Below are 21,475 nucleotides of genomic sequence, written 5' to 3'. Positions count from 1 at the left end.
TTTTGACAATTCATTTTTTTTTTTTTTACTTGTTTATCGTCAATAAACATCAATCATAGATGACATATTCATAATATGTAGTATACATACAACAAGGTACTCCTATTCAAGTCACCCATCAGGTATAGATATAAGAAACGCAGCAATACAAAGACAAATCAAAAAGAAAAAAGAATACCAAAAATTAAATAAAACAAACAAACAAGAACCTTTACCTTGAGACAAAGCTAGAGCTAAACATTCATTTTGAATCTGTATCAGACGATATACTTTTACCTCTTCAGAGTAGAAAGGGTGAGGAGGAAGAGAAGTAAAAAAAATCCACAAAAACAAATCACAATTGTATTACAATAGTAATTGACAATTCCTTTCTAATGATTTAAAAAATATATATTTATTATTATTTATTTAATCATACAATGTTAACAGACAGAAATGGTTAAGTTTGTATAATATTCAACTATTTTAATGTTTGTTATTTCATCCCCTTGAAATCCCTTGATCACATGATCAAATCCTAGTTTTAATCTGGATCAAACCTAAAGTTTGTTTAATATTCAATTATTTTAATGTTATTTCATCACCTTGAAATTCCTTCCATGTGTTAGAATCAGTATGATCTGTGTTTATTTCTATTTTGGATCAAAGTTATCCAGATCCTGCTGAAAGATCTTGAACAAAATAACTGTAGGTTTGATCCAGATTAAAAACTAGGATTTGATCACATGATCAAACCAGTCACATTTCATGGACCGCTTGGATTTTTGAATGTCAATCAACGTTTTTAATTTGACAAATCCATCAGTTAATCCTCTTTATTTTTTTTCATTTATTTTTGCACTCAAGCTGTCGATAGGTTTCAGGTTCACAGTGTTCGCTCCTCACCAAGCGGACCGTTAAGTCGGGGATCAGCCAGAACATATTTCGGGCTCTCGTGCCAACAGGGTGATAAATAAAAGGTGGTTTTCGTCGGCCTGCCGCGCCGGTACACGCTAGCATCTGTCGCGCCGCCGCGAGCCAACCGACGCATATGTCGCCTTTGATTGACTTTCTCTGCGACGTTTCCAAATGGAAAAAAAAAAAAGGAAAACAAGATGAAAGTTTGTCTTTTAAAACTTTTTTTTTCTTCTTCTGGTTATGATATCACAAGACAATGTATTTACTGTTAAAAGCGAAACCAGAACATCTTGTCGCGGCGAGAACACACTCGAATAAACGCTAAAGATGGTCTTTATCCGTGTGTGTGTGTGTGTGTGTGTGTGTGTGTGTGTGTGTGTGTGTGTGTGTGTGTGTGTGTGTGTGTGTGTGTGTGTGTGTGTGTGTGTGTGTGTGTGTGTGTGTGTGTGTGTGTGTTCAGATCTGGTGGCAGCTCTGAAGGCAGAGTACATCTCTCCCCTGGTCCTCTGGCTGTGTCATGAACAGTGTGCTGAGAGCGGAGGGCTGTTTGAGGTATATATACTCTATACTTTCTCAAAGTATACGTCTGAGCTGCTCCCCTGCTGCTGTCGGGAATAATAGCTTCTTTCATTTTCCCGGAGACAGTTCAGGCTTAAACTGCGCCCCTTGATCCTGATGAATTGAAGACCGTAAAAAAAGAAAAATCCAATTTATTTTTTAAAATTCACAGGTTCAGGATGATTAGCTCGTGAAACCTGGTGAGAAAAGCGGTTGTCATTTAACTTAAAAAAAACATTTTTCCCTCGGAAAATGTCATGAATTCTTCTTTTTAATGAATATTTTCACTGGTTGGATTGTTGGGTCAGTTTCAAGAAAGAACAATCGATTAAATGGAGTCAAATGTAATGTCTCCATTTTTAAATTGATGAATTAATCAAAAAAACGCTCAACGACATGTTAAATAAGAAATCTTGTGGATGTGACCTCTCAGTCAAGGGTTAAGGGGGAGGTCAAAGGTCAACACCGCATTAAAAAAAAAAGAAAATCATACGTGTTTTAGATACAAGTGAGGAGTATTTTCGGAATTCAAGCTTCATTCATTTATTGTAAGGAAGGACATAGAAGAAGCTGAAATTGCTCCAGTTAAATACAATTTAATCAACATTTATTACATTTTCCATGTATTAAATGTAAATGACTTTCATCATTTTTAGCCTCTTTCAGTGATTGTAAAACCTGACATCTCTCTTTCTAATCCTTCTCTTTGCATAGTTATTTATTTTAGTTATTTCCTTTTCAAGTCTTTTTTTTAAACCCATGCAACAGGTCTTTAAGTTGTAAACAAATATTAATCCATTTAAACCCTCATTGACAGAGAATTCCAGCTCGAGTTTCTTTTCTGTGGTTAAAACAACTATACTCAATTATTTATGAATATTCATAAAATTGAATTGAATTTTTTAAAAAAGCAACACATTATTAAGTAATCAAAGAAAAATATTGAAGTCGTAGATAAAAACCAAGACATTAAAATTATTATTTTTTTGCCGCGAAAATCAATGAAACGGCAGAATATCATGACCTTTAAGAATTTAATTATTATTTTGAAATCATTATTTCTTTGCTTTCATTTTCCTTGTTTCTAAATGTTTGCTTCTGTGTGTCCAGGTCGGTGCCGGCTGGGCTGGTAAATGTAAGTTCAGTGTGTGCTCGCACTAAAGTCTCTACACAAACTGTCACACAAATTCATTTGCATGTTGTTTAAGTGCCCTGTTTTCAGTGACCTCTTTTTGTGTGTGTGTGTGTGTGTGTGTGTGTGTGTGTGTTGTGCAGTGCGCTGGGAGCGTTCTCTGGGCAGCATAATAAGAAAAAAGGACCAGCCCATGACCCCCGAGGCCGTCCGTGACCAGTGGGATGAAGTTTGTGACTTCACTAATGCGAGCAAACCTGTAACCGTGCAAGGTCAGTTGTGTTGTGACACGATGGTCCCCTGACCCCCGACCCCTGACCCCCGACCCCCCCACTCTCTTCTGATGATGTTAAAACAACAGAAATCTTCACATGTCCACTTCAATTAAATTCAGTTTGAAGTCATTACGACGTAAAAAGCGACTGAAACATTTATGTAGAACAAAAACGTGAGAGACGAGGAAACAAACCGTGATATTAGATAAACTTACACAAGTGGAACTCGTTCATGTCTCACAGATATTTTCAAATTTGAACTAAACCAGAGAAGCAAATATTGACACGAAAGACTAACCAAATGAAAAGTAAATAGTTGAATGTAATAACCGCGAGCACACAAAACTGACCGCATGATTGAAAATATAAATACAACTGTGTTGGAATAGTTAAACTTGAAGGAATAATAGACGATGAAAAATGTGTTTAGTTTCTGCACAGATTGTCTCGTCTAATAAAATTATTAACTGTAATAGTAATTATGTGAAAAAAACTGAAGGAACCATAAAAATGTATTGTTTATTTTTTGTTGCAGTTAAAATACCATTTTAATTTGGTCTATACTTTCTATAAACTGAGGACTTTTCATTCAATTGAGTCATGAAAATTGTAATATAAGTAAAATTAAAGTGACTGTGAAACTGTTTTCCAATAGTTAAAATATAAAATAAACACATAAATAATTAAAAATAAAAGTTAGAATTCCAGCTCTGTTACATAATAATACTATAATTAATCAAATACTTACTGTACCTTGGATTTTCATCACATTTATTACAATAGAAATATTAATGTTGAATAATAATTACCTCTTTCTTTCGAACAACCTTTTTGACTTTTTGTTTTTTAAATTTATTTCCAAAATAATAAAACAATAAATTTGATTGAAGAGTAATTTTGGTCAATAAAAGTATTATTATTTTAAGATTATTATTATTACCTTCATTAAATGCAATTAGTTATTTTTCCTAACCTCATAACTAACTTTAATAATTTAACTTTTTCTTTACTTTCTACCAAAAAATACATTTCCTTAATATTAGATTTTATTAACTTAAAGTTAGATTTTTGTCACAGAAACATACATTTTAGAGGTATATAACAAATAACCATCTGGATCCCAAATCACTTGAAGATTCCACCACGAAGAGAGAAGCTCCGGTTCTCGCTCGCGACTACTGTGTGAGTTGTTATCATTGAGCTCAATATATTTCAAATGCTAAAATAATATGGATAAAATAAGTGGTAATGTTGATATCACAGAGTCATGTTTACAGCAACAGATTTGTTGTTAATACCGACCTTAACGTGCGATAAACGTTAACAAATGATGACGGTTTGAGAAGCAACTGAGAAAAGAGTGCAACACTGTGAGTTGTTGAGCCACAGAGAGGGCGGCTGATGTTGATTATTATTTCACTCCACCTCCTCCACGCCTCTCCACTCGCTCCAGCAAAGGCTGCGCCGTCCATTACTTAACAGGCGGGGGCGGCGGTCCCAGCGGGGTCTTCCGTGGCTCATTAGCAAGTCTTTGTAGCCTCTTCATCCGTAGATTATCGCAGCGACTTGTTGACGTCGGATTCGTTCGCCGGCGAGCGACGATAAGAAGCCGACGCTCGTCTCATTACGGGGCGTCTTTGGACCGCCGGCCGGTGGAAGCGATGGTCGGTCGCTCCAGGAAAAGCTGATAAAGTAGCGACGTTGAAATGTGTTTGTTTAATAACCACTAATCCAACTGAAATGCTAATGTTGGCCTCGGAGCGATCGACGGAGACGGAAGTTCGGCCCGAGTGTGATTCAGCAGTTCTGCGTGTTCGTCTGGCATTTAGTGTGACTTACTGTTCTTCTGACAGTTATTGGTGACGCGTTTTCAGGTGATTTGTTCGTCTCGTGCTGCCTGGACATTGAGTTTATGATGTTATTGAAGCAGCTCTGGGTAGTTTTATGTACCTTAATATTTTTGTACTTAAATAACTAGTGATGACACATCAACTTAAAACTAGTTGAATGACTCGTATATCGTGACTTGAGGTATTTTGTGTGATTTTTATTTTCACTGTAAAAGTGGTTGATGGTTTGAACATGATACATATCTACTGGTTGTGGTGGGGGGGGATTATGGTATGAAAACAAAGTCAAAGTTATTTTATTTACAAACAAAGTTAAAGTTATGTTATTTACAAACAAAAACAAAGTTAAAGTTATGTTATTTACAAACAAAAACACAGTTAAAGTTATGTTATTTTCAAACAAAAACAAAGTTAAAGTTATGTTATTTACAAACAAAAACAAAGTTAAAGTTATGTTATTTACAAACAAAAACAAAGTTAAAGTTATGTTATTTACAAACAAAAACAAAGTTAAAGTTACGTTATTTACAAACAAAAACAAAGTTAAAGTTATGTTATTTACAAACAAAAACAATGTTAAAGTTATGTTATTTACAAACAAAAACAAAGTTAAAGTTATGTTATTTACAAACAAAAACAAAGTTAAAGTTATGTTATTTACAAACAAAAACAAAGTTAAAGTTATGTTATTTACAAACAAAAACAACGTTAAAGTTATGTTATTTACAAACAAAAACAAAGTTAAAGTTATGTTATTTACAAACAAAAACAAAGTTAAAGTTATGTTATTTTCAAAGCCGTCATATCATATTTCATTACAATGATTCATGACCTCATCAGTTTCATCCTTCATCCATCAATAACAGTCTAGAAACACAACATTCATCAACTGATACAAACTGGGACATGGAAACCTTCACTACCTTTAGCAAGTGCTCATGGGAAATGTAGTCTCCCGTCGGGCTAAACACTAGAACTTTAGTCCACTTGTGTCGCTCAACTAAAAATCATATAGAGCTGCTTTAAAGCCACAATTATTAATGAAAGATTAAAAAAAAGCATTTGTGTTTGTATAAACATAATTTCACCATAAATGTTTTAAAGATCTGACAAAAGATGCGTCAACAACATGATGTTTAATTCGCATTAAGTGGGAAAAAAATCAATTGGATGTTAGTCCAGGGACTGGATCTGGATCTGGACGGAACAGTAGAATCTTTACTTTCTTCCCATTATAGTGAGAATCCCGGTAATGGGTGGAAATATCGATTAAAAACTTGTGTCTTGTTGTAACTTTTAAAATGTAATCTTACAGTTTTGATGTTCAGTATCAGCGGAACTCAAATGAAATATGTTTTTAGAATAAAAACTGGTCTAAAGTTGAGATGTTGCCAAATTTAAACATGATCATTTACTCTTAGATGGTGATTATGTTTGTTCCATGTAACCATGGCAACATAAAAACGTTGATTATTTTTTTCATTTATTTATCAACGTCAAGAGTGTTTTATATTTTGTTCATGCTGTGGATTGAATCACAGATATGTGGATGTTGAGCATATATATATATATATATATATATATATATATATATATATATATATAGGAAATAAGTGCGATATTCAATATTAATGCCATATATTTTTCTTTCACCTAAAAATGTAGCCACGTGCAGGAGCGAGTACTGTAGTGGTATTAAATAAGAAAACAATGCAATATTTCCCTTTCGTTTATTTCAACGCTTCGGTGTCGACATGATGGTAGAAAAATATCTCTTATAACGTTCAGACTCGCGGGACTTGCATCGGTTTCCTGCGAGACTGAGCGACATCAGAGAGGAGCCGCCGGCGCTTCGTGATATCACCAAATCAATAATAAATCCACCTCCTTGTACACGCACACATAACACTTTATAAATGACGCTAACAACTTAGCTCGTTAGCATACGGTGAAGACGCACACATAACACTTTATAAATGACGCTAACAACTTAGCTCATTAGCATACGGTGAAGACGGACAGGTTTGTTTGGAAGTTCATGATCTTCTAAGAAAACAACTGAGACGAGATGAAAAGTTCTTACAATATGTTGCTTTAACAAAGGAGGTTGAAAGAGACGAGTGACTGGATCACTAGTGTTTGACTAGATCATAAGTTAGTATTATTTCACTGGATCACTAGTGTTTGACTAGATCATAAGTTAGTATTACTTCATTGGATCACTAGTGTTTGACTAGATCAGAAGTTAGTATTACTTCACTGGATCACTAGTGTTTGACTAGATCATAAGTTAGTATTACTTCACTGGATCACTAGTGTTTGACTAGATCATAAGTTAGTATTACTTCACTGGATCACTAGTGTTTGACTAGATCATAAGTTAGTATTACTTCTGTGGATATACTGAGCCAAGACGCGTCGTCATAGCAACCGAGCCTAACAAGCTGCACCGCACAGTTCACAGACGGACGGAGACGTAAACAACAACGAGACATAGAAGTACAAATTGACAACTTTACAGAACGTGACACTGATTGATCGAAGTGTACATTTAAGAAATGATTGATTTATACAATAAAAAATGATAAATTATCACATGTTTTCCATATGCATATCACACGTGTCAATATTGCGAGGTTCATATTTTTCCGATATATCGTGCAGCCTTAATATATATATAAAATATGACATTGTATTGACGTGTCATGGGTCCATCTACGTGGTAAAAGCAGATCCAAAGTTCGATCGGTGTGTTTACGGAGGATGATCTAGTTTAGGTTCAGGCAGCAGGATTTGAACCAGCAACTCCTGTTGGCAGAAAACTCGGAAAGTGTGTAAATGAATCAAATTCGTCTTGAGTATGAAAGGTCGAAGTTTAAACTCGAAGCTTCTCGGCGTGTGTTGCAGACTCTCTTCAGTCCACCGTCAACGTCATGTCTCGAGTGGAGTCTGCAGAACCGGCCGCTGCCCCCACGACGTCCTCCTCGTCCGCCGGCGTCGACCCGGTGAGTGCAGACGCACACACAGCAACACACCTTGTTTATCGGCCGCTTACACACTCCGTCTTAATATTGATGCGGCGCTAGCATCAGTTAAAGCGCGTACAAAAGAGCGTTTGAATAAAACATGAGATGTTCCGTGCAATAATTATCTCAGATGTCGACGCATCTTCTCGCGGAGAAACGACTCGCGGTCTTACGTTCACACCGACCTTCAGATGAAACGGTAAAAATACATGGAAAGAGCCGACGACTGGTTTCCGGGGCAACGAGATGGTAAAAAGAGTTTGTGTTTTTTCTCATTTTCACATGTTAACAGATTGTTTTTTGAGTTAACTCGACGTGTCAAGAGTCACAGACTAATGTTAGTTCAGAGAAAACACCTTCTTCCTTCAAAACAGTGAAATCAATAGAACAGAAATGATGTAAAAGATTATTTCTGTCTGTACGACTCAGTAACGAACGCCTCACGTTACACATATGTTTCCTCTGTTGAGTGGCGGCTTCAATGAGAAACAAACAGTAAAAAAAGGTTGATCGCTTGTTCTATAAGGAAGATATTATCATTTATATAATAGATTATAATTCAACAGTAATTGTTCTGTCGTAACAAGTTCTGATCCCTAACTGGGTTCAGACTTAAACGGTAATAACTCGACCCGTGGCTTCGTTTCACTCCTTGTTTAATTTTCCTGATGAAAGACTGAACAGAACACAGACGTACACTAACTCACTTTTATATTCTATCTGAAAAACAGGAATCATAGATATTTAACAAAACATATTTCAATTTTTGAATAAAACCGTTCGCAGAACACGCTTATATTTACTCATTTAACACTCTATGTATTCTTTAAACTGTGATAAACGTTGGTTCTTTGAGCCTAAATCCAGCCAATCACGCGTGAGGTCGAGTCGTCGTAACAACAAGATATTGTTGTTTTGGTTTCTCTTGTCGTGAAGCCGCACTTTAATTTGTAAAGTTATCACTAAACTTTACAATAAATTCTCCAAACGCCATTCAGTAGAAGGAAATAAACTTCCGGCTTTCAAAATAAGAGCATCGTATCAGCCCGACGTTCTGCTTTCAATATCACATGTATACTCTTTATTTATTATATTAGTCGCCGTATCTAATGATGGTTTGAAACGAATTTAGTTTGAAATTGTCACCCAAAAAATAAAATGGTACTTTTAAGATTAGAAATAATAATTTCATAAGATTTGATGGTGTTAGGACGGTGTCATTGCATGTTTCGTAAAACAAAACAAAAATTGGCTTCAGCTATAATGGAAAGGAATGCAAACGCCGTCTCCGCGGAGCAGTTATGTCAGTCACACGAGCCGAGTCGTCCAGAAAATATTGGTGTAAAAAACCAACATTATAAATGTTACGTATTGTTGCTTTTATGGATCAGTGAAAACATCTGAGACGATCTTGAATCTTAAGATAAGATTGTTGTGCAGGGAAGTGGCAGAACGGTCGGCAGCCATCTTGTTTTCCGACAGTTGCAGCAGCGTGCCACGCGGTGATGAAGTAGTTACTCCGTGAAGGAGGTGAACTCTTATCTAACACTGAAAACATCGACCTTCGACCTCTGTGTGGAGTAATGACCTGATGGAAATCCTCATGATCATTACTGGACGTTTTTACATTTAAATGTAACGATAATTACTGCTCATTATATATCTATTAGTGTCTTCCTCTCCTGCTGGATAAATAATAGTAATTCATATTTATAGAAATAAATAATGCATTTTGTTTTATTTTTGATCTGTTGATCTGCGTCAACAATCTCAGAATTTCCTCGTCCAGTGTTTTGAGAAAAGTTGTGTCTTCGCCGCACATGTGACTCGATGGCCTGAAGACGATCATCATCACGTCGTGTCCTGGACTCGCACTCGCCGGAGAAAGAAACTTCATTTTCCACCATATCCTGCTTCACAACACGGAAGGAGATTCAGCTCGAAGCTTCAATGTCAGATTCATTATCATAACATTTCCACAGAAACATCCGACTTCGTCCCAAGATTCTAAATGTCGACGGAAGAAAAGACCCGAGAGCGGTTTCTGGTTTTTGGCACCGACGGAAAAAAACTTTCAAAATGAAAACAAAAACATCTACAAATTCCGATAAAACTAACATTATGTCCAGGGATGTGTTTGAGGGAAAAAAACGTGCCTTCGGCCATCTGGCCTCAGCAGCTCCAGGAGTGTCGGCGTAGATCGTTCCGTGGATCGCGGCCAGAATCGTTGCCGGCGCTGCCAGAGTGCAATTGAGCTGAACCTCTCGCTGACGGTCCGATGGCTGGGAGAGTCCAGTGCGAGACGCTCGTGTTTTCTCGTCCATCAGACGTTTATATATTTAGATATATATCTATCTGAGGCTCATTAAGTTTGTCCTGACGTTGAGTTTAGATCCTGTGAGACGTTTGGAAATATATATATCAGTGACATCAGAGAATTGAGTGGTTGAACCAACATTTTAAATGTTTAAGTTTTGATTTGTATTAAAATATAATTTAAACATTTAATTATATTTGAATTAATTAAATTAAATATTTTCTAAATTAAAAGGTTGAAGGTTTTAGAATTCATTTTAATATATATATTACGTTTGATATTGTAATAATTAAATGAATAATAATTCTAAATTCAATAATGCCATATATTTTTCTTTCAGCTAAAAATGTAGCCACGTGCAGGAGCGAGTACTGTAGTGGTATTAAATAAGAAAACAATGCAATATTTCCCTTTCGTTTATTTCAACGCTTCGGTGTCGACATGATGGTAGAAAAATATCTCTTATAAAGCTCAGACTCGCAGGACTTGCATCGGTTTCCTGCGAAACTGAGCGACATCAGAGAGGAGCCGCCGGCGCGTCGTGATATCACCAAATCAATAATAAATCCACCTCCTTGTACACGCACACATAACACTTTAATTCAAATATAATTAAATGTTTAATTTTAATTTATAATTCAATTAAATATTTTCTTAATTAAAAGGTTGAAGGTTTTAGAATTAATTTTAATATATATATTACGTTTGATATCGTAATAATTAAATGAATAATAATTCTAAATTCAATATTTATTTTAGTCTTTGATGAATTGTTTTGGTTAATAATTAAATGCAAATTATTTAAAAATGTTTTCTTTATTTATTTATTCTCAAACCTTAATGTTAATAATCGAGTTATTGTTGATTGGCTGAAAGTTCCATCATTAGTTAATTAGTTATTGTCAAGTGTCACCGTTATAGCAACATTTTTACAATTAATTTAAAAGGATACAGATTAGAAATATAAGATTGATAAAATATATCTTTTTGAAATTAGAATATCATTTGATAAAAATGCACTTCAATTTTCCAAATTATTTTTTTTAATTCTATTATTAAAACAATACATTTAAATGCTAAAATAAAATGGTTAAATAAAAAAAAAATACAGTATTTAAAATGTCAAACTAAGCCATTCATTATTCTGATGTCACTGCTTGTTGGATCTACTGACTCCTTCAAAAACATCTTAAAACACTTTTATTTGTGCTTTTCCCTGATTTTCTGAGACTCCTGTGTTTGTCTTATGTGTCTTGATCTTTTAAAGTATATATTTTTACTGTGTATTTTTTATATAAGTTAAAGTTCTTCACAAATAACCTTTACTTTTCTACTTTCTTACTCACCGAGTTACTTCCATAGAGACTCTTTAACCGTTTATAAGTCGAGATCCTTCAGTTGTTTCTATGAAGCTCGTGTCACTAAGACTCGGTAACACGAGAATCAAAGATGGTAAAGTGTGTCGTTTGAAAGCCAGCGAGTGAACGAGATCTTTAAGATAAACGAGCATCTCGTGAAGAAACACTCGAGTCGCTCCCCGGAGTGAAAGAAAGACGAGAAGAACCAGCGCGATGGATAATTGAAGTTGAGAAATGTAAAGTGTTGCTGATGTGCAACATGTTTAATTCATATTCAATCCACTTTACCTACATGTGGCTCTGGTTCCTGATCCCGTCCTCGTGTCAGGAGGTTCAGGAGCAAGATATACAACATCCTGTTCCTTCCACTGCCACGTGTTTGTGTGTCGTCTCACGAAAGATCCTCTGCCTCCACTTAAATGTTTTACTTCAGACAAATGTCACTTTTCAGTCCAGTTATGATACAGTTACGCTTCCAACTTTGTGGATGTTGTCATTTCTACTCGACGAGACACGACAATCCGAAGCATCTGTGAGACACATATGTCTTTTAGAATCCTGCCTTCTTCACTGGCGTCATAGTCACTGACTCTCAGAGGAAAAACAGTAAAAATATTAATATAGAGTTTGTGTTTCACTCATTTTCACTAGTTTACAGGTTTATTTTTGGAGTAAACTTGACTCAAACATGTGTCTGGACGAGTCAAAAGTCTGATGGTACTTGATGTATCTAGTTATACCATATGTATCATTATACAGGAACAACACTACGATATATCGTGATCCTGTAGTAACGAGGATATATGTGTAGTATTAATGAGTACTTGACTCTGGTGTTGTGATAGTGTAGTAACAATATATGTGTAGTATTGTCCAGTACTTGACTATGGTGTTGTGATAGTGTAGTAACAAGTATATATGTGTAGTATTGTCCAGTACTTGACTATCGTGTTGTGATAGTGTAGTAACAATATATGTGTAGTATGGTCCAGTACTTGACTATGGTGTTGTGATAGTGTAGTAACAAGTATGAGTAGTATTGTCCAGTACTTGACTATGGTGTTGTGATAGTGTAGTAACAAGTATGAGTAGTATTGTCCAGTACTTGACTATGGTGTTGTGATAGTGTAGTAACAAAATATGTATGTAGTATTGTCCAGTACTTGACTCTGGAGTTGTGATAGTGCAGTAACAAGTATATATGTGTAGTATTGCCCAGTTATGTACTCTGGTGTTGTCATAGTGTAGTAACAAGTATATATGTGTAGTATTGTCCAGTACTTGACTCTGGAGTTGTGATAGTGTAGTAACAAGTATATATGTGTAGTATTGCCCAGTTATGTACTCTGGTGTTGTGATAGTGTAGTAACAAGTATATATGTGTAGTATTGTCCAGTACTTGACTCTGGTGTTGTGATAGTGTAGTAACAAGTATGTATGTGTAGTATTGTCCAGTACTTGACTCTGGTGTTGTGATAGTGTAGTAACAAGTATATATGTGTAGTATTGTCCAGTACTTGACTCTGGTGTTGTGATGGATTTCATTGGTTGCTAGAGAAAAGGGGCGTGTCAGTGCTATGTCACGTGATCAAGGAACTAACGTTCTGTCCTCGTTACAGTAACGGCTCGAGACAGTCTGAGGAACAACACGCTGCACCAACAGTTGAACCTCCTGATGAAACCTGTGTTGAACTGTGTAGTTTAAGAAAATAAAAGAAGTGAAAATGATGCCGAGCCTGATCCTTCCACGTCCACAGCTGAGGAAAGATTTCACTCACGTCTCAACCATAAGTCTGTGGTCGGAGCTGCAGCTCCATGACCTCGAGGTTGAACCGATAATAAAGCCGGAAACAAAAGCTCAGACTTTACAAGACTTTATAAAAACACTGTCTGTCACTCATTCTCTCCGTGTTTGGAGTCTTTTTAAGGTTTTACAGTTAGAATCATATCAGTGCAGCAGGAACTTGTTATTCTTTTATTTATATTTGTATTTATTTATTTTTTATGAAGAAGTAAACGTAGTAAATAGTTACTTTGAAAGTAAGAAGTAAAGTGTCCAAGTAACTTTTGAAAGAAGTAACTAGTAACTAACTAAGTTACCATGTTCCCAACACTGCTCTCTTCCCAGCAACGTCTGATCAGAGAGTAAATCTGACGCAAATAAACATGAGTTCGTCTCAGGCGTGCCCTCTAGTGGAGAGTCGCGGGTATTGCATAAATTGCGCTTATCATGATTCTGTGCGTGAAAGGGGTTGTTGGTCGTAGCTAGTGATGTGTCATGAAACAGTGTCATTATCTTCAGAGTCCACTAGATGGTAGTGGTGTGTTGATGAAGCTTCATGAAACAGTGTCATTATCTTTAGAGTCCACTAGATGGTAGTGATGTGTTGATGAAGCTTCATGAAACAGTGTCATTAGCTTCAGAGTCCACTAGATGGTAGTGATGTGTTGATGAAGCTTCATGAAACAGTGTCATTATCTTCAGAGTCCACTAGATGGTAGTGATGTGTTGATGAAGCTTCATGAAACAGTGTCATTATCTTCAGAGTCCACTAGATGGTAGTGATGTGTTGATGAAGCTTCATGAAACGGTGTCTTTATCTTCAGAGTCCATTAGATGGTAGTGATGTGTTGATGAAGCTTCATGAAACAGTGTCTTTATCTTCAGAGTCCACTAGATGGTAGTGATGTGTTGATGAAGCTTCATGAAACGGTGTCATTATCTTCAGAGTCCACTAGATGGTAGTGATGTGTTGATGAAGCTTCATGAAACGGTGTCTTTATCTTCAGAGTCCATTAGATGGTAGTGATGTGTTGATGAAGCTTCATGAAACAGTGTCTTTATCTTCAGAGTCCACTAGATGGTAGTGATGTGTTGATAAAGCTTCATGAAACAGTGTCATTATCTTCAGAGTCCACTAGATGGTAGTGATGTGTTGATGAAGCTTCATGAAACAGTGTCATTATCTTCAGAGTCCACTAGATGGTAGTGATGTGTTGATGAAGCTTCATGAAACAGTGTCATTATCTTCAGAGTCCACTAGATGGTAGTGATGTGTTGATGAAGCTTCATGAACAGTGTCATTATCTTCAGAGTCCACTAGATGGTAGTGATGTGTTGATGAAGCTTCATGAAACGGTGTCTTTATCTTCAGAGTCCACTAGATGGTAGTGATGTGTTGATGAAGCTTCATGAAACGGTGTCATTATCTTCAGAGTCCACTAGATGGTAGTGATGTGTTGATGAAGCTTCATGAAACAGTGTCATTATCTTCAGAGTCCACTAGATGGTAGTGATGTGTTGATGAAGCTTCATGAAACAGTGACATTATCTTCAGAGTCCACTAGATGGTAGTGATGTGTTGATGAAGCTTCATGAAACGGTGTCATTATCTTCAGAGTCCACTAGATGGTAGTTATGTGTTGATGAAGCTTCATGAAACGGTGTCATTATCTTCAGAGTCCACTAGATGGTAGTGATGTGTTGATGAAGCTTCATGAAACGGTGTCTTTATCTTCAGAGTCCATTAGATGGTAGTGATGTGTTGATGAAGCTTCATGAAACAGTGTCATTATCTTCAGAGTCCACTAGATGATCGTGATGTGTTGATGAAGCTTCATGAAACAGTGTCTTTATTTTCAGAGTCCACTAGATGATCGTGATGTGTTGATGAAGCTTCATGAAACAGTGTCATTATCTTCAGAGTCCACTAGATGATCGTGATGTGTTGATGAAGCTTCATGAAACAGTGTCTTTATTTTCAGAGTCCTCAAATGTATTAAATTAAGTTTTTGTAAATGGTTGTATTATATTAGTCCAGTATAAAACTAATAATTAAAAGCTTAATTAATGTTATTATACTCAACTAACCTAATACCATTATTAACAATAATAAAATACATGAATTCAAACCAAACGTTCAGTGAAGAATAAGCGAGAGATGGTTTGAATCTCTGAGAAGAACAAGTCGTTGATGTTCTTTTCTTCGATGAGTCTGATCACCTGCGACTCCTGGTTCATGACTTATTCACCACAGATCCCAGAGCAGAGTCACGGCTGCTGACGAGGATTTCTCCTGTGGAATCAAACGCATCTTCATCTTCTGATTAAAAATCTCTGGCTGTGGCTGTAACGATTAAATGAAATCATTCAACAGTATAATGTGTACAGTATAACTTAATTATAAATTATATTCATGATATTTCATGTCTGGTTTATGATGTTGAACAAAACTGGACTTATTTTTAAACGAATAAAGATGTGACGACTTCATCTCACCCCCTCTCAGTGAACTCATTTTGTGAGTTAATCAAATCTTGATTGAGTTATTTTCATCTCACACAGAGTTAAGTGTTTATTGTCAAGAATGTGTTGATGTGATCACGATACAATATACAGTAATATATGGTGATACTGTAGTAACAAGTATATATGTGTAGTATTGTCCAGTACTTGACTCTGGTGTTGTGATAGTGTAGTAACAAGTATATATGTGTGGTATTGTCCAGTACTTGACTCTGGTGTTATGATAGTGTAGTAACAAGTATATATGTGTAGTATTGTCCAGTACTTGACTCTGGTGTTGTGATAGTGTAGTAACAAGTATATATGTGTAGTATTGTCCAGTACTTGACTCTGGTGTTGTGATAGTGTAGTAACAAGTATATATGTGTAGTATTGTCCAGTACTTGACTCTGGTGTTGTGATAGTGTAGTAACAAGTATATATGTGTAGTATTGTCCAGTACTTGACTCTGGTGTTGTGATAGTGTAGTAACAAGTATATATGTGTAGTATTGTCCAGTACTTGACTCTGGCGTTGTGATAGTGTAGTAACAAGTATATATGTGTAGTATTGTCTAGTACTTGACTCTGGTGTTGTGATAGTGTAGTAACAAGTATATATGTGTAGTATTGTCCAGTACTTGACTCTGGCGTTGTGATAGTGTAGTAACAAGTATATATGTGTAGTATTGTCCAGTACTTGACTCTGGTGTTGTGATAGTGTAGTAACAAGTATATATGTGTAGTATTGTCTAGTACTTGACTCTGGTGTTGTGATAGTGTAGTAACAAGTATATATGTGTAGTATTGTCTAGTACTTGACTCTGGTGTTGTGATAGTGTAGTAACAAGTATATATGTGTAGTATTGTCCAGTACTTGACTCTGGTGTTGTGATAGTGTAGTAACAAGTATATATGTGTAGTATTGTCCAGTACTTGACTCTGGTGTTGTGATAGTGTAGTAACAAGGATATAAGTGTAGTATTGTCCAGTACTTGACTCTGGTGTTGTGATAGTGTAGTAACAAGTATATATGTGTAGTATTGTCCAGTACTTGACTCTGGTGTTGTGATAGTGTAGTAACAAGGATATAAGTGTAGTATTGTCCAGTACTTGACTCTGGTGTTGTGATAGTGTAGTAACAAGTATATATGTGTAGTATTGTCCAGTACTTGACTCTGGTGTTGTGATAGTGTAGTAACAAGTATATATGTGTAGTATTGTCCAGTACTTGACTCTGGTGTTGTGATAGTGTAGTAACAAGTATATATGTGTAGTATTGTCCAGTACTTGACCCTGGTGTTGTGATAGTGTAGTTACAAGTATATATGTGTAGTATTGTCCAGTACTTGACTCTGGTGTTGTGATAGTGTAGTAACAAGTATATATGTGTAGTATTGTCCAGTACTTGACTCTGGTGTTGTGATAGTGTAGTAACAAGTATATATGTGTAGTATTGTCCAGTACTTGACTCTGGTGTTGTGATAGTGTAGTAACAAGTATATATGTGTAGTATTGTCCAGTACTTGACTCTGGTGTTGTAGTATTTACAGACCACATGACTCTTGACTAAGTCGTAACTACTTTCATTTGTTTTCAAGACAAAATATGTCAAAAACATCAGCTTTAAAAACTGCTGGACTCACTGTATCCTCTCGTCCTCAGTCATGATTCTTGCTTTAGCTGCAGAGGACGTAACGACTGCTGCTAGATGTCGGAAGTTTAATTGCAACACAAAAATGAATAAATGCGGTGAATACTTGCGTGTTAATTGTAAAAAAAACATTTTATTTTAACACAATGTAATAAAATATTAACGATTAAATAACTATGATAAACATTAAATATGATTGAAAGCCCAAAATGTTACTTTTCGATATTTTGTCACACCCCCTCTCAGTGAACTCATATTTTGCCGTGTTTAGTGTTAGGACTGAATAAACGATCTTTACATCTCCTTGTTGTCATGACTGTCGCTAACGGGCAGAAACCTCAAGAGAACCAGACTCTTCATCTATAAATGTTGACATTTGACCTGAACAAACGTTCCTTCTTCTCTTCCTCAGAAAGCTGCGATCGGTCAGTCGCTCCCTCCCTCCGTCTTCACCTTCTCCCACCAGCAGTGCATCCTCTACGCTCTGGGTGTAGGAATGTCCAGCAAAGCCCCGGATCATCTCAGGTGAGCGTCGTCACGGCGACGAGGGACTCTGACTGACAGCTGTCACTCACAGGTTCCTGTACGAGGGTCACCAGGACTTCAGCTGCCTGCCCACCTTCGGCGTCATCCCGTCCCAGGCGGCCATGATGAACGGGGGTCTGGGCGAGATCCCCGGGTTCAACGTGGACTTCACCAAGGTCAGAGGTCAAAGGTCAGATGTTGACCCTGAGAGAGACTGACGCTGTCGTCGTGACAGGTTCTACACGGAGAGCAGTACCTGGAGGTCTTCAAGCCGCTGCCCACCTCAGGTACTGACCACTGCAGCAGTAATAACACTCTTTTCTCTTCTATCTTTCCTTCTCTTGTGTTTCGCTCCTTCCTTTATTTCACTCCCGATGCTTTCGTATTCCTCTCTTCTATCTCTCTCTCTTCTTAACTCTGTTCTTTCACTCTCTTTTGTCAGTCTCTCTTTCCTTCTCGTTCCCTTCATCTTGTTTATATCATTCTGTCTTTCATTTCTCTCATTCTTTGTTTCTGTCTTTTCTCTCTTCTTTCCCTTTGTACTGATGCTCTGTCACTCCTCCTTATTCTTTATTTCGCTCTTAATACTTTAACCTCTCTTTCTTCACTCTCTCGCTCTCTCCTGTCTTTTTTTTTACTCCTCTTTTAATTTCTCTCATTCCTTCTCTCTCTCTAGCTTTTTCTACTCTATCTCATACTCGGAGCTCTCACTCTTTCCTTCCTTCTGTCTCTCTTTCTCACTCTTCCCCCTCTCGTTATGTCGTCGTCCTCCTCCCTCACTCCTCTCTTTCTACTCTCTCTCTCTCTCTCACTTAATTTCTTTATTTCATTCTTCAAGTTTTCACTGTTTTTTTGTTCGCCCTTCTTTCGCTTTCATTTCTCTCATTATCTCTCTTTCTCTCTTGCTATTCTCTCTCTCCTCTCACTCTTTCCTCTCTGTCCTTGTGTCGCTCTTTCATTCGTCTCTCATCTCCTTAGTCTCCTCTCTTTTTCGTTGTCTCTGTCCCTTCTTTTCTCTTCCATTGCTCTCCTTCTCTGAGGGGAAAATAAAAAGTGAGAAACGTTCCTTCTGGTCTGAGGAGATGAATGTTGTGTAAATAAAGGCTTCAGTTGTCGACTGTTGTGTGTTTGTGTCTCAGGAACACTGGTGTCTAAAGCCACTGTGAGTGACGTCCTGGACAAAGGCTCCGGAGCCGTTCTGCTGCTGGACGGTGAGTCTGTGACTCGAGTCACGATTTCTTTACGAGTCACGATCCGGTTCTAGTCCGAGTTTCTTCCATGACCCGGAACGACGGGAAGATTCTGAGGATAGCTGAGCCGCTCTGATCTATAATGAATCTTCAGATGATCTGCAGCTCGAGAATCTCTCGTCTCACTCTCGTCTCACTCTCGTCTCACTCTCGTCTCACTCTCGTCTCACGCTCGTCTCACTCTCGTCTCACTCTCGTCTCACTCTTGTCTCACGCTCATCTCACTCTTGTCTCACGCTCGTCTCACTCTCGTCTCACTCCCGTCTCACTCGTGTCTCACTCTCGTCTCACTCTTGTCTCACGCTCGTCTCACTCTCGTCTCACTCTCGTCTCGCTCTCGTCTCGCTCTCGTCTCGCTCTCGTCTCACTCTCGTCTCACTCTTGTCTCACGCTCGTCTCACTCTTGTCTCACGCTCGTCTCACTCTCGTCTCACGCTTGTCTCACTCTCGTCTCACTCGTGTCTCACTCTTGTCTCACGCTCGTCTCACTCTTGTCTCACGCTCGTCTCACTCTTGTCTCACGCTCGTCTCACTCTCGTCTCAGGCTTGTCTCACTCTCGTCTCACTCGTGTCTCACTCTTGTCTCACGCTCGTCTCACTCTCGTCTCACGCTTGTCTCACTCCCGTCTCACTCGTGTCCCACTCTCGTCTCACTCTTGTCTCACTCTCGTCTCACTCTAGTCTCACTCTCGTCTCACGCTTGTCTCACTCTCGTCTCACGCCCGTCTCACTCTAGTCTCACTCTAGTCTCACGCTTGTCTCACTCTCGTCTCACTCTCGTCTCACTCTCGTCTCACTCGTGTCTCACTCTTGTCTCACGCTTGTCTCACTCTCGTCTCACTCTAGTCTCACTCTCGTCTCACTCTCATCTCACTCTTGTCTCACTCTCGTCTCATGTCTGGACGACTCCTGGTCTGGTAGTTATTGAGTTATTGATAATTATCGCTCCGTCATCGACGTGAAAACACACGGTGAGTCATGTGCAGGCGAGCAGGACAAACGTATAGTTGAAGTTTGACGAGACTGACGGAGTGAGACGACTAGAGTGAGAGAACCGCAGAGTGATGACGAGTGAGAGAAACTCATATTCTCTGGTGAGCTTGTTCTCTTTTGTACAGGAGTGAGAGAAGGAGAGAGAGAGAAAGTGAGACAAGAGAGAGATTGTGGGAGAGGAGTGTGAAAGGGGAGCAAAGTGAGAGGAGAGTAAGAGTGAGAGTGTAAAAGAACAAGTGTGTGAAAGTGAGAGGAGAGTGAGAGGAGGATAGTGCGACAAGGAGAGAAATAGAGTGAGACCAGGAGAATGAGAGTGAGACCAGGAGAGTGAGAGGCTAGTGAGATAAGGAAAATGAGTAGGAGACAAGGAGAAAGAGAGTGAGAGGAGGAGAGTGAGACAAGGGGAATGAGAATAAGGAGAGTGAGATAAGGAGAGTGAGAGGAGAGTGAGATAAGGAGGGTGAGAGAAGAGCGATAAGACATTCAAACATGTACTCGAGCACGTTTGTATTTATGCTAAACCCACAGTGAGGCTCAGATCTTTACATCTTCAACTTCTCTCAGACGATCAAAGCAAATGCAAAAAACACTCTGATAGTGAAACAGCAGGAGTGACACGACGTCTCACTAGTGAGTCGTCCACACAGAAGTAACCCTTTTTGTCCTTCAGTCAACACTTACTGCGACGACCAGCTGATCTGCTACAACCAGTGGACCGTCTTCGTGGTCGGAGCTGGAGGCTTCGGCGGGAAGAGGACGTCTGACAAAGCCAAGGTGAGAGAGTGAGAGAGTGAGAGAGCGTCAGAGAGAGAGAGTGCGTCAGAGAGAGAGTGAGAGAGTGAGAGAGTGAGAGAGCGAGGGAGCGAAAGAGCGTCAGAGAGAGAGTGAGAGAGCGAGAGAGCGTCAGAGAGAGTGGGCGAGAGAGCCACAGAGTGAGAGTGAGAGAGTGTCAGAGAGTGAGAGAGAGTGAGAGAGCGTCAGAGAGAGAGTGAGAGAGCTTCAGAGAGAAAGTGAGACAATGGGAGAGTGAGAGAGCGAGAGAGCGTCAGAGAGAGAGTGAGACAATGGGAGAGTGAGAGAGCGAGAGAGAGTCAGAGAGTGAGAGAGCATCAGAGAGCATCAGAGAGTGAGAGTGAGAGAGCGTGAGAGAGAGAGATAGCGTCAGAGAGAGAGAGTGAGAGAGAGAGAGAGAGTGAGAGAGAGTGTGAGAGAGTGAGAGAGCGTGAGAGAGAGAGAGAGGGAGCGTGAGAGTGTGAGAGCGTGAGACTGTGTTAGAGTGCGTGAGAGAGAGAGAGAGAGTGAGAGAGAGAGAGAGCGTCAGAGAGAGAGAGTGAGAGAGCGTGAGAGAGAGATAGC

The 21,475-nt window shown here is 38.3% G+C and overlaps 1 protein-coding gene across 1 annotated transcript in view; it reads left to right on the top strand.

Moving 5' to 3' along the window:
- The window catches only part of hsd17b4 (hydroxysteroid (17-beta) dehydrogenase 4), a 39,882-nt gene that overhangs the window by 13,277 nt on the left and 5,130 nt on the right, over positions 1–21,475 (top strand). The window contains exons 9-17 of the mRNA XM_087812420.1: positions 1,358–1,449; positions 2,566–2,590; positions 2,731–2,859; positions 7,620–7,717; positions 17,764–17,876; positions 17,929–18,052; positions 18,112–18,163; positions 19,016–19,087; positions 20,790–20,893. Of these exons, the coding sequence (XP_087668546.1) occupies positions 1,358–1,449; positions 2,566–2,590; positions 2,731–2,859; positions 7,620–7,717; positions 17,764–17,876; positions 17,929–18,052; positions 18,112–18,163; positions 19,016–19,087; positions 20,790–20,893 (809 nt within the window). The remainder of the gene's footprint in view (positions 1–1,357; positions 1,450–2,565; positions 2,591–2,730; positions 2,860–7,619; positions 7,718–17,763; positions 17,877–17,928; positions 18,053–18,111; positions 18,164–19,015; positions 19,088–20,789; positions 20,894–21,475) is intronic.

This window comes from Callionymus lyra, chromosome 1 (genome assembly GCF_982586985.1).
Source record: "Callionymus lyra chromosome 1, fCalLyr1.hap1.1, whole genome shotgun sequence".
Lineage (NCBI taxonomy): Eukaryota > Metazoa > Chordata > Actinopteri > Syngnathiformes > Callionymidae > Callionymus > Callionymus lyra.
The sequence above is the reverse complement of the archived record's forward strand: the minus strand, read 5'-3'. Positions and strand labels throughout refer to the sequence as shown.